General features: G+C 52.9%; 1 protein-coding gene across 1 annotated transcript; it reads left to right on the top strand.

Annotated features, from left to right (window-relative positions):
* Positions 1 to 2306: 2306 nt before the first annotated feature.
* Positions 2307 to 10453, top strand: UCP2 (uncoupling protein 2; the record flags this gene model as incomplete). The annotated part of the gene is given in 8 exon segments (NM_001133339.1): positions 2307 to 2444; positions 3520 to 3676; positions 6659 to 6883; positions 7040 to 7250; positions 8120 to 8314; positions 8395 to 8496; positions 9459 to 9639; positions 10011 to 10453. Coding segments are annotated over 6 exon segments (930 nt in total). The 3' UTR covers positions 10126 to 10453.
* Between the last annotated feature and the right edge of the window lie 2796 nt (positions 10454 to 13249).

Below are 13249 nucleotides of genomic sequence, written 5' to 3'. Positions count from 1 at the left end.
GCAGAGACAGGGTTTCACCATGTTGTCCAGGCTGGTCTCCAACTCCTGACCTCAGGTGATCTGCCCGCCTCAGCCTCCCCAAGTGCTGGGATTGCAGGCGTGAGCCACCTCACCCAGCTACAAGTTTTCAAAATACAGTTATCTGTACCCATACATTCTCCAGTTTGTCCACAGGACATCTTATGACTTGGGCAAGCTGCTAAAAATCCAAGAGTGCAGCGTTTGTATGTCTATAGGATTGCTCAGATCTACCCCCACCCTAAAAGAACTTAAGAGAATTTCTTGAGGCCAGGCACAGTGGCTCACACCAGTAATTCCAGTACTGTGAGAGTCCGAGGTCAGAGGACTGCTTGAGGCCAGGAGTTCAAGAGCAGCCTGGACAACACAGGGAGACCTGTCACTACAAAGAATAAATAAATTAGCCAGGCTTAGTGGTTCATCCCTGTGGTCCCAGCTACTAGGGAGGCAGAAGTAGGACTGCTTGTCCCAGGAGGTCAAGACTGCAGTGAGCTGAGACCCAGCCACCTGCATTCCAGCCTGGGCAACAAAAAGAGACCCTGTCTCAAAAAGTAAGTTAAATAAATAAATAATAAAAATAGTTTAAACCCTAAACACATCTTCTTTTTCAAAGAGGACTTCTTGAGGACTTCATGCTGCGTCCTGTTGATCTCCACTTCCCTTTTTCAGCGTCCACACTTTTAACAGTCTCTTTTGCCAAGGATAATAAGTATATAGTTTCTGGAATCTAGATTCTTCCCTGTTTGGACAGCCAGGGGTACAATTTTTGGTCTGCAGGCCTTTGCATCTGTTCTGCTGTTGCTCAGCAATCTCACAGCAAATTTGCCGAGCCTCTCCGGAATGCACAGCCAGACAGAGCTCAGCGCAAAAGCTAGAGAACCTGGCGGAGGGAGACTCACAGTGCCACAAAAAAATCTTTATCTTTTCTTTTCTCTTTTTTTTTTTCTCTTTCTTTCTTGTCTTTCTGTCTTTCCTCTCTCTCTCTGTCTTTCCTCTCTTTCTTTCTTTTTTCCTACATGGCAAGATCTCCTCATGACAGAAATAATCTGCCTTGACTTCTGTTTCCACGCTGCTTCTGCCAGGACCATGCGCTCGGCGTGTTTTTCTTTCCGCTATAATTATCCAGGCCCATCCCAGCCCTGGTCCCCTCAGCTGTTCCCTGGCAGTCCCTTCTGCTGGTGAAAACACATATGGTGCCGGCCTGACCAGGGTGTAAGTCAGGGCTGGCCACTGTGTGATGATCAGGCAGATGACTGAACGTCTGTGGGACTCCGTTTGCTCATTGTAAAATGGAGATTAATACCAGCCTTCTTCTACTCCCCAAATGCACGTGTTTGTCCCGGCCACAGGGCCCAATTGTTGGCTGTTCACGCGTCAGTTACCCCCACAGGACGGGTCAGCCAATTAAAGGCGAACCAGGCCGGGTCCATCTCCTGACTCCTTTTCTCATCCCAGGGCTGGACAGGCGGCTGGACAGGCAGCTGGCCTGGGCCCGGCTCTGCCTTGTCACGTGCGGGGGCCGGCCCGTTTGCTCGTCTGTGTATAGGAGCGTGAGGTCACGCTGGGTGCTCCCGCCCCGCCGGGGCTTTTAGTGTTCCTGGTCCCTAAACGCCAGGCCGCTCCACCGCGGGAGAAGGCGCGAACCCCAGCAGAGCCCAACGGTCGTTGTCGGTTGCCGGGCCACCTGTTGCTGCAGTTCTGATTGGTTCCTTCCCCCAACAACGCGGCGGCTGTAACCAATCGACAGCGAGGCCGGTCGCGAGGCCCCGTCCCGCCCTGCAGGAGCCAGCCGCGCGCTCGCTCGCAGGAGGGTGGGTAGTTTGCCCAGAGTGGGGGGCTGGGCCCATAAAAGAGGAAGTGCACTTAGACCCGGCCCCGCTGGACGCTGTTAGAAACCGTCCTGGCTGGGAAGGCAAGAGGTGTGTAACTGGACAAGACTCGTTTCTGGCGGTCAGTCTTGCCATCCTCACAGAGGTTGGCGGCCCGAGAGTGTCAGGCAGAGGCGGAGAGTGGCAAGGGAGTGACTATCTCGGGGAACGAAGGAGTGAACATCTCGGGGAACGAAGGAGTGAACGCGGTGATGGGACGCACGGAAATGGGAGTGGAGAAAGTCATGGAGAGAACCCTAGACGGGGCGGTCCCCGCGGAAAGGCGGTGGCTCCAGGGTCTCCTCACCCAAGCAGGAGCTGGCAGGCCCCGCCCCACTCGGCAGGCCCCGCCCCACTCCGCAGGCCCCACGCCGGGCCCCGCCCCCGAGGCTTAAGCCGCGCCGCCGCCTGCGCGGAGCCACACTGCGAAGCCACACTGCGAAGTCCAGCTGCGCGCGCCTTGGGATTGACCGTCCACGCTCGCCCGGGAGGTCCGACGCGCCCTCCGCCAGCCGACAGACACAGCCGCACGCACTGCAGTGTTCTCCCTGTGGCTCGGTGAGCCTGGCCCCAGCCCTGCGCCCTCTGCGCCCCCGCCCACTTGTTCTGCGTGCGCTGCCCGCTCTTCCATTTACCTGCTCTCCCACCCAAGTTTGTACTCTTTTCTTTCTTTGGGTTTTATTTTTTGTTTTAGTTTGTTTGTTTGAGACAGGCTCTCGCTCTGTCTCCCAGGCTGGAGTGCAGTGGCGCGATCTCGGCTCACTGCAGCCTCCACCTCCCAGGTTCAAGCGATCCGCCTGCCGAGTAGCTGGGATTACAGGTGCCCTCCACCACGCCTGGCTAATTTTTGTGTTTTGTGTTTTGTTTCGCCATGTTGGCCAGGCTGGCCTTGAACTGCTGAGCCCGAGCCATCCGCCCGCCTCGGCCTCACAAAGTCCTAGAATTTTAGGCATGAGCCGCCGGTCCCGGCCTGTACTAATCGTTTCTGTCCTTGGTTCTTTATTTCTCTTCTCTCACTCTTTTTCTTAGTCCCTTTTGTTCTTTCCCTCTCCCGTTCAGTTGGCTGTAGTTTTCACTCCCTCCTTTCCACCACGATGCCCAGCCCTGCCTTGGATGGGGACCATCAGCTATGACCACAATGACCTCTCCCTCACCAGGCAGCTCCAGGCAGTGTTCCTGCACCGCCATTCCCAGGGTTTGGGGGCTTTTTCTAGTGGGCTTTCAGCTGCTGGATCTGGCCTCTGCAGGGCCGGCTCCCAGCCCTTCCAACCTCCTTACAGCCCGGCCTGGGACCTAGCCAATTCCCGGAGAGTCTCTGTCCCATCGTGACCCCCTCACAACTCTCCCACTCACCAAAGTCTGATGACTGTGCTAGGGGGTGCTTATCGAGAGTACTGAGTGTTACAAAAGCAGAAGTCTGGACGAGAGCCAATTTGTGATATTAAGCAGGTGGGGTGGGGGTGGGGAGTGTACCTAGGTTCATTTTCCGCCCTGCTTTTCCCCTTTCCAGTGTGTGCACTTAACCAGTCCCTGGGCCCTGTTCCCCATCCCCCTCCAAGGCATGGACTGGGTGGGCTTGTGTGTCTTGGGGCAGGTGGCCCTTTCTAAACTCTCTGCCTTTGCTCACCCACAGGACACATAGTATGACCATTAGGTGTTTCGTCTCCCACCCACTTTCTATGGAAAACCAAGGGGATCGGGCCATGATAGCCACTGGCAGCTTTGAAGAACGGGACACCTTTAGAGAAGCTTGATCTTGAAGGCCTCACCGTGAGACCTTACAAAGCTGGGTAAGAATCCAGTCTAAGGAAGAGGTCTCTTGCTGCCTCCTAACCCTGTGGTCTAGGGGCAGGAGTCAGCAGGGCATTAACAAAAATAATTACCATCCCCACCCCCGACAGTGAAGTGGCTCTTTCCAGTTCACAGAGCACTCTCACACCTCCCCGCTCTCATTCTGGCCCTTCAGCTGACTCGGACAAGCCAAGGATCTTGGTCCCATTTTATAAAGGAGAAAACTGAGGCCCACGTGGAACAGTGATTGGCCCCAGGTCATCCTGGGAGCCAGCAGAAGAGCTAGGACAGGAACCTATTGTTCTAACTTCATTTTGATGCTAGCTTTTGACTATCCCTGAAACCGAGATTGGTAATCAGCCCGGCTCTGAAACTGATTATTTGCTGGGGACTGTAAAATAGGATTAACTATTTCTAGGCCTGCATTTTAATTGCTGTTAGTAGGGCCACCTTACCCACCCTCTGAAGGACCTGACTTGGCAAGCCCAAGGCAACATTCAGAATATGGCAGCTGAACCTCTGTGCACTTGTCTTTGGGCAGCAACTGGGTCTTATTCTTCTCTGGCCTTCACAACATCCTGCAACCCAGCTCAAGGTCAGGAATGTGATAGACTCATGTCATCATATCTCTGACGCCCAGAGAAGGGATACCATTTGCCTGAGCCTTCTCTGGACTGTTTAATCAGCCTGCAAGAACTTTCCTTGTGAAAGGCCCTGCCTGTGCCTTGGGCTGAGAAAACAGCAGGAAGGAACTGAGGAGCTGGGCAGCAGTGCAAAGCAAATACCATCAGCTTTGGTGCCTGTAAGTGTGGCTCTTACTCATCTTACATGGAAGTAAGGGCAGCCACCTTGCAGGGCTACTCTGAGGATTGAGCTAATACAGTGCCCTGGGCGTTGGGGTGGGGAAAGTTGTGGAGCACCTCTTGGGGGAAGGGGGTGTCAGAGCAGGGAATCTGGGGAGTCCGAGGGCACCTTCATCAACCCACTCTGTCATTTGAGCACCAGTCTTCACTGAGCCTCATGGGCAAGCTGGAGGGAAACAGGAATAAGGTCAGGCCCTGTTCTGTAGGTCCCAGTGTAGTTGCTATGGTGAGTATCTTCATTTCCCTGGTTGCCCCAGCCACCTGGAGTGAGAAGCTCAAGAGGAAGCTGGGTGAGCTGTTTGTTTCCATGGGTCTCTGTGTTCACAGCTGACTCCCTTCACCAGCCAGCCCTTTCACCTGAGCCCCAGCAACAAAGGCAGGCAGAGCTCAAAGCAGCTGCTCCAATGAAGTCAAAGAAATAAGTTCAGGGGAAGAAGCAGGTCACCCTACCCCACTAGGGTGCTGGGCTCACTTCCTCCTGGGACAGTGGAGGAGGGTGTGGTTCCAACTCAGAACAAAATGGGGCTTTTGGTTTACCTTATCACTCTTCACAGCTCTGACCTGGACCCCTCATCCCTGCCTGTCTTGTGGTTTAAGTGTGGATCCCCCTAAGTTGGAGGAAAGGAAACTGGCCCAAACAAAAAGGAGAGCAGTTTTCTCTGCATCACGTGGTAGGCCAGGAGGAGTCTAATGCCCCAGCGTTTACTCTCAGCCCCCAAAATCACCTAGCTAAATGTTACCTTATCTAAGAAGTCCTTAGATGTTTTTTTGGTGTTTTTTTTTTTTTTGAGACAAGGTCTCACTCTCTCACCCAGACTGGAGCACAGTGGCACAATCACAGCTCACTGCAGCCTTAACCTTCTGGGCTCAAGCAATCGTCCCAAGTAGCTGGGACTATAGGCATGCACCACCATGTCCAGCTAATTTATTTTTATTTATATTTTTTAGACAGGGTCTTATTATGTTGCCCTGGCTGGTCTTGAACTCCTGGGTTCAAGCAGTCCTCCCACCTCTGCTTCCCAAAGTGCTAGTTTTTCGTTTTTTTTTTTAAACAGAGTCTTGCTCTGTCGCCTAGGCTGGAGTGCAGTGGCATGATCTCAGCTACTGCAACCTCCACCTCCTGGATTCAAGCGATTCTCCTGCCTCAGCCTCCTAAGTAGCTGAGAATACAGGCGTGTGCCACCACACCCAGCTAATTTTTGTATTTTTAGTGGAGATGGGGTTTTGCCATGTTGGCCAAGCTGGTCTCAAACTCCTGACCTCAGGTGATCCGCCCGCCTCAGCCTACCAAAGTGCTGGGTTTACAGGCGTGAGCCACCACACCCAGCCCAAGAAGTCTTTTCTGATCACCCACTCTTCCTTCTCTCCCAGTGGCATTAGTTGTTCCCTCCTTTGCATTTTGAGAGTATGTCCTGTAAGCCCCAAATGCAGCTTGAATCATCTGCCCATCCAACCCCTGTGCCCAACAGTAAGCCTCCTCTCTAGGGTAGATATTATCTCCTGCATCTCAGTGAACCACTGCCCAGCAAAGCAGTCTTGCTAAAACAATGACTCTAGAGATCCTAAGCTGTGTGGGAACTGGAGGAGAGAATTAGACTGACGGTCTGGGAAGGGATTGAATTAGTCATCTTGTACCTTTTCTTCTTGACTTAAGTTCCAGACCTGTGGAAACCATTCCTGCTTAGACATGCAGAACATAAGCCTGTGGGTCTGTGCCTGTCGGGTCTCAGTCTGGGTGAAACTTTTCTCCACTTCTGTCAGCTCTCCAGATGGACCACAGAAGCAGGAATGTGGGCATCATCAGTGAAATTTCTGCATCCAGCAGAGAAAGGGCTGGTCCAGTGGCTGTTTATGAGGCAGCGCTAGGAGAGCTGTGATCCAGACTCTCCCTGCAGTGAAAGGGAGGGAGCCCTTCATGAAGTATTGACTGCTTGAGCAGGAATTGCTTCACCAGCACCTAACTGAGTGCCTCTCAAGCTCACATCTATTTTCCCTCATGAGGCCACTTGGAGTCTTGCTGAGGGACTTGGTGCTATTAGGGAAGGTGGGTTTGGGGATGGTGAGCAGGGAGGGCCTGGGGACATTGTGGCTAATGGGGCTTTTCTCCTCTTGGCTTAGATTCTGGCAGAGTTCCTCTATCTCGTCTTGTTGCTGATTAAAGGTGCCCCCGTCTCCAGTTTTTCTCCATCTCCTGGGAGGTAGCAGGAAATCAGCATCATGGTTGGGTTCAAGGCCACAGATGTGCCCCCTACTGCCACTGTGAAGTTTCTTGGGGCTGGCACAGCTGCCTGCATTGCAGATCTCATCACCTTTCCTCTGGATACTGCTAAAGTCCGGTTACAGGTGAGGGGATGAAGCCTGGGGGTCTTGATGGTGTCTACTCTGTTCCCTCCCCAAAGACACAGACCCCTCAAGGGCCAGTGTTTGGAGCATCGGGATGACTGGAGGTGGGAAGGGCAACATGCTTATCCCTGTAGCTACCCTGTCTTGGCCTTGCAGATCCAAGGAGAAAGTCAGGGGCCAGTGCACGCTACAGCCAGCGCCCAGTACCGCGGTGTGATGGGCACCATTCTGACCATGGTGCGTACTGAGGGCCCCCGAAGCCTCTACAATGGGCTGGTTGCCGGCCTGCAGCGCCAAATGAGCTTTGCCTCTGTCCGCATCGGCCTGTATGATTCTGTCAAACAGTTCTACACCAAGGGCTCTGAGCGTGAGTATGGAGCAAGGCTGTAGGCCCCTTGGCCCTTTTTTCTCAGTGATGATTGATCTTAGTTCATTCAGCCATATAGCTTTTTAGGCCCCACGATCCCTAGGAAGATCAGGGGAACAGAGAACTGGAAGGGACCCTGGTCCTCCACATAGTTCCTGAGCACCTGGGCTATACCAGGCTCTGAGCAGGGCGTCATCCCATCACAGTCTTCAACACCATCTTGGGAGTAGGTACTATCATCCCAGTGTTATAGAAGAAGAGACTGAGGTGGGAAGGCAGTGGGGTGAGGAGAGACTTGGCCAAGGGCACACAGTAGAGTGCCAGAAAACACACAGTAGAGAGCCAGGACACTCATCTCCAAGGCCAGCATTCTTCCCTTTCACCTCCTTAGTATGCCATGCCAACCTTCCATTTTACACATGAAGAAACAGAGCCCCAAACAAAAGGTTGTCTTTCCCGAGATCACATGGCAGGAAGAAGTAAAGCTGACCTGAGATCCCAAGTCTTAGGAATCCCAGTCCTCAGAAAGCCACTTCTCTCTGAGCCTTGGTTTTCACATTTGTCAGATGGAAATGATTGTGATTTCTCTGGGCTGTTGAGCAGGTAAATGAAAATGTTTTATGAAAGAAAGCACCAAGTTTCATTTAGGTCTTAGCCCTTGCTATGTCCTTAGCAAGGAGTAGATTTTCATAGAGATATTTTGTTTGATGTGAGGAGTTCTTACAGCAAGAGCTTGTAGAACGCCAAAAACTTCTGGATTCTATTCCCAAAAGCAGGAGATGACAGTGACAGGGTGGTTTTGGTGAGGAGAGATGAGGTAGAAAATGAGTGCAAGCCCACTGGCCACTGACCCCATGGCTCACCCACAGATGCCAGCATTGGGAGCCGCCTCCTAGCAGGCAGCACCACAGGTGCCCTGGCTGTGGCTGTGGCCCAGCCCACGGATGTGGTAAAGGTCCGATTCCAAGCTCAGGCCCGGGCTGGAGGTGGTCGGAGATACCAAAGCACCGTCAATGCCTACAAGACCATTGCCCGAGAGGAAGGGTTCCGAGGCCTCTGGAAAGGTGTGTACCAGTTGTTTTCCCTTCCCCTTTTCTTCCTCCCCGATACTCTGGTCTCACCTAGGATCTCCCTCCTCCTACAGGGACCTCTCCCAATGTTGCTCGTAATGCCATTGTCAACTGTGCTGAGCTGGTGACCTATGACCTCATCAAGGATGCCCTCCTGAAAGCCAACCTCATGACAGGTGAGTCATGAGGTAGACAGTGCTGGGTCTTGCCCTTCCCCCATGCCAGGAGCAGGTGCAGGGGTCTAGTTGACACCAGAAGACCACATCTTTCATCCTATTTGCCCTTTGCAGGGAGAGTAAGATTATATCTCTTACTTGCCATATTGAAGCCAACTGGGATGAAGCTCCCACTTTGCACATTGAGGAACTGAGGCTAGATTGGCAAAATGACTCTTTCAGGTCCTCAGAAGAGGTCTCAGCTGGAGTCCCTGTCTCTTGTTTTTGTTTTTTGTTTGTTTTTTGTTTTTTTGAGATAGAGTCTCACTCTGTCACCCGTGAAATCTCAGCTCACTGCAACCTTCTCCTCCCGGGTTCAAGTGATTCTTGTGCCTCAGCCTCCCAAGTAGCTGGGATTACAGGTGTGCACCAGCACACTGGCTAATTTTTGTATTTTTAGTAGAGATGGAGTTTCACCCTGTTAGCCAGGCTGGTCTCGAACTCCTGGCCTCAAGTGATCTGCCCACCTTGGCCTCCCAATGTGCTGGGATTACAGGTGTGAGCCTCCGCGCCCCATCCTGTTTGTTTTTTGAGACAGGGTCTTGCTCTGTTGCCCAGGCTGGAGTGCAGTGGGGTGATTAATGGCTCATTGCAGCCTCGACCTCCCTGACTCAAGCAATCCTCACACCTCAGCCTCCTGAGTAGCTGGGACTGACTACAGGCATGCACACTGTGCCTGGCTAATTTTTGTATTTTGTAGAGACAGGGTTTTTGCCGTGTTGCCCAGTCTGGTCTTAAACTCCTGGGCTCAAGTGATCCACCCACCTTGGCCTCCAAAAGTCCCGGATTACAGGCATGAGCCATTGTGCCCAGCTTCTCTGTCTCTTTAAAATCATGAAAACTCTTAGCTACTTAAGTAATTCTCCTTCCTTCTGGAATGATGGGTGAAGATCTTGACTGCCTTGCCTGCTCCTCCTTGGCAGATGACCTCCCTTGCCACTTCACTTCCGCCTTTGGGGCAGGCTTCTGCACCACTGTCATCGCCTCCCCTGTAGACGTGGTCAAGACGAGATACATGAACTCTGCCCTGGGCCAGTACAGCAGCGCTGGCCACTGTGCCCTTACCATGCTCCAGAAGGAGGGGCCCCGAGCCTTCTACAAAGGGTGAGCCTCTGGTCCTCCCCACCCAGTTCAGGCCTCTTGGCTATGCATGTCTATCGTGGGTGGGAGAGAACCACCTGGAAGTGAGTAGCAGCCAAGTGTCAGGCTATTTCTGATCCTGGTCCTGGCATTTCACCAGCATTCACCTATCCCCTTAATTCCTTCCTCCCAGAATTGCTGCCATCACTATTTATTAGGTGTTAAATGGAGACTCAAAGGGAATTCATGCTTATAGCCAAGCAGCTGTGAGCTCAGTTCATTGAGTCCTCCCAGCCTCCTTTGGGACAGAGCAACTGGGTTGGATTAAATACCAGGCCCAGTGAGGGAAGCAGGAGGTGGAGGTGCCCCCATGACCGGTGTTTTTTCTCCTCTAGGTTCATGCCCTCCTTTCTCCGCTTGGGTTCCTGGAACGTGGTGATGTTCGTCATCTATGAGCAGCTGAAACGGGCCCTCATGGCTGCCTGCACTTCCCGAGAGGCTCCCTTCTGAGCCTCTCCTGCTGCTGACCTGATCACCTCTGGCTTTGTCTCTAGCTGGGCCATGCTTTCCTTTTCTTCCTTCTTTCCCTTCCCTCCTTCCCTTCCCTCCTTCCCCACCTCTTCCTTCCACTCCTTTACCCACCACCTTCCCTCTCTCTACATTCTCATCTACTCATTGTCTCTCAGTGCTGGTGGAGTTGACATTTGACAGTGTGGGAGGCCTCCTACCAGCCAGGATCCCAAGCGTCCCGTCCCTTGGAAAGTTCAGCCAGAATCTTCGTCCTGCCCCCCGCAGCCCAGCCTAGCCCACTTGTCACCCATAAAGCAAGCTCAACCTTGGTGTCTCCTCCCTCTCTTGTAGCTGTTACCAGACAGAAGTCTTGGTCCAATGGCTTTTTGGTACCTGGTGGGCAGGGGAGGAACCACCTGACTTTGAAAATGGGTGTGATCCACCTTCCACCTCCAGCATCCAATCTGAAGCCCGTGTAGGTCATCTGGTCCATTTCTCTCCAGACCCAGGCCCTGTACTAACATGGGGAGTGCAGGAGCCACCTGACAGACAGCAGTGCCTCCCCTTCCTTTGCCACTTGAGCTCTTACTCAGAATCTGGTACTCTAGTGCCTGCCATCCCAACCCCCCACCCTGGCTGCAGGCCTGTTTATCTGCACAACAAGAGTGCTCCTGTGTGCCCTGCGTCTCCTGCAGTTCCAGAGGAACATGAGACTCTTAGATGCTGTCGACTTTATTTTATTCCATTTTACAAATGGAAGGAAGACCCACCTCCCCCAAAGTCCCAGACCTCGTGAGAACAAGTCAGGCTCCTTCCACCCTCCACAGCCACACCCACAGAGGAAGTGTTACTGAACTGGGTGGAGCAGGCCCTGACTCCACAGAGGGTGGGTGGAGGCTGCAGGGCAAACATCCGGTCTCTGCCTGAGGATACTTTCCATTTGTGTTTTTTGTTGTTTTGAGACAGAGTCTCACTTGCTGTCACCCAGGCTGGAGTGCAGTGGTGCAATCTTGGCTCACTGCAACCTCTCCCAGGTTCAGGCGATTGTCCTGCCTCAGCCTCCCAAGTAGCTGGGATTATAGGCATACACCATCACACCTGGCTAATTTTTGTGTTTTTAGTAGAAACGGGGTTTTGCCATGCTGGCCAGGCTGGCCTCAAACTCCTGACCTCAAGTGATCCACCTACCTCAGCCTCCCAAAGTGCTGGGATTACAGGCGTGAGCCACCGTGCCTGGCCAGGATATTTTCCATTTGGAGTCTCACCACCACAACCCCCCTCCACCTGCCCCTGCCCCAGCTAGGGATCCGAGGAGGCCGAGAGAAGCCAGGGCTTTGGCTGCACAGGGGTCTCCGCTTCTCTGTCCCTGTTCTTACCACCTGCACTCAGAGGCAGGTGGGCAGGGCTACTACAATTTCAAGGAGTGGAGACTGAGGTCCTAGAATCCCAAGGCATCTCCTGTAGGGTTGGGCCCTTAGAATTATGTCACTCGGATCCAGTTTGTAGGTGTCTGAAGAAACTGAGGCCTGACACAGGTGAGGCAGGCAAGAACACCCAGAAAGTCCACTACTGAACTGGGACCAGGACCCAGTCCTCCTTCCCCTTGTGGACTCCACCAGAGACCAATGCTGGGGTCCTTGGGGAAGCCTGTTTGGCAGCTGTGGAGCTAGGTCCTGAGAACACAACCACCCTCCCTCTTCCCTCAGCCTCAAGCCACTGAAGCCACTGCTTCTTCGCCTCCTTATTAGCCCAATAGTCAGAGCTGGAGGCTAGACCCTTCAGTGCTTGGGTTGAGGGCCAGGGTGTTAGACTGGTTCTTGGAGAAGGAACGAGGGCCCAGGATTCTTCAGCTTCCTTCTTAGTTTTTGACAAATTGAGCTGAGGCCCCATAGTCCTCAGGAAGGACAGGGTTGAGTGCCATAAGGTGGCAAACCAGGGTAAAGGTGACAGGCAGCCCAGCCAGGCTGCAGGGGGTAGCATATACAGAGGACCTGGCCACTGCTTTATGTACCTTCTCACACTAATCCTGTGAGGCAGGCTGTTGGCTCTGCTCTGGACGGGAAGGAGGAGGGGCAGTTTGGTAGGGTGTGTCAAAGCTAAACAGGCCGGGTGGGCATGAGCAAGTCAGCTGGTTCATTCAGCAGCCTTAATAGACACAAGGCTACCCAACTTCACTGTGGTTCTGGGCGTGGCCTTGGGACAATGAGCTGGGAACAGTGGTAGGAACCACGGGAAAACATACCAGTGGGCCTCATTCATTCTGATCACAGGTAGATCACTTCTCTTTGGTCCCCAACCCTTTAATGCCTATTAAGTGGGCATATGATAAGCCCTGCTTTGCCTAATTCAAGGTAGCACTGAAGATCACTGTAATAGGAATCTTCTGTAATAGGAAGGTAATAGGAATCTCCTGAGGGACTTTCAGGCCTGAGACCCAGGCTTCCTTCATGATAAGGAGTAGGCTTTCCTGCTGCCCTACAGGAGACCTAGAGTTCAAGAATTTCACAGCCCTGCCTCTGCACTCCAATTCAGGGCTTACTCTCAGAACAGGGCAGCTCTCACCATCCCACTCCACCTGAGTCCTGCCCCCAGAGTATTTCATGCCTCACCGTCTGGTTTCCATGAAAGGCCTGCAAGGTAGGGGCTGTAAGCTTTAAGAAATGGGTTCAGAGAGGTGAAGTGATTTACCCCAAGGCACACAGCTGGCTAGTAGCACACCTGGCATCCAGAACAGATGTGTCTGACTCCAAAGCCCACATGCTTTTAACTACTGTGCTGAAATGCTTCCTGGAGCCCTGGTCCCAGAGTCTCCATCTCAAGGTCTTTCGGCAGCTGACTTCATGGTGATATTTTTTTTTTTTTTTTTTTTTTTAAAGATGGAGTCTCCTCTGTCGCCCAGGCTGGAGTGCAGTGGCATGATCTCGGCTCACTGCAACCTCTGCCTCCTGGGTTCAAGTGATTCTCCTGCCTCAGCCTGCCAAGTAGCTGGGATTACAAGTGCACGCCACCATGCCCGGCTAATTTTTGTACTTTTAGTAGAGACGAAGTTTCACCATGTTGCCCAGGCTGGTCTTGAACTCCTTACCTTGTGATCTGCCTGCCTCGGCCTCCCAAAGTGCTGGGA

Source organism: Pongo abelii, chromosome 9 (assembly GCF_028885655.2).
Source record: "Pongo abelii isolate AG06213 chromosome 9, NHGRI_mPonAbe1-v2.0_pri, whole genome shotgun sequence".
Taxonomy (NCBI): Eukaryota; Metazoa; Chordata; class Mammalia; order Primates; family Hominidae; genus Pongo; species Pongo abelii.
This window is presented reverse-complemented; position numbering and strand designations above follow the sequence as displayed.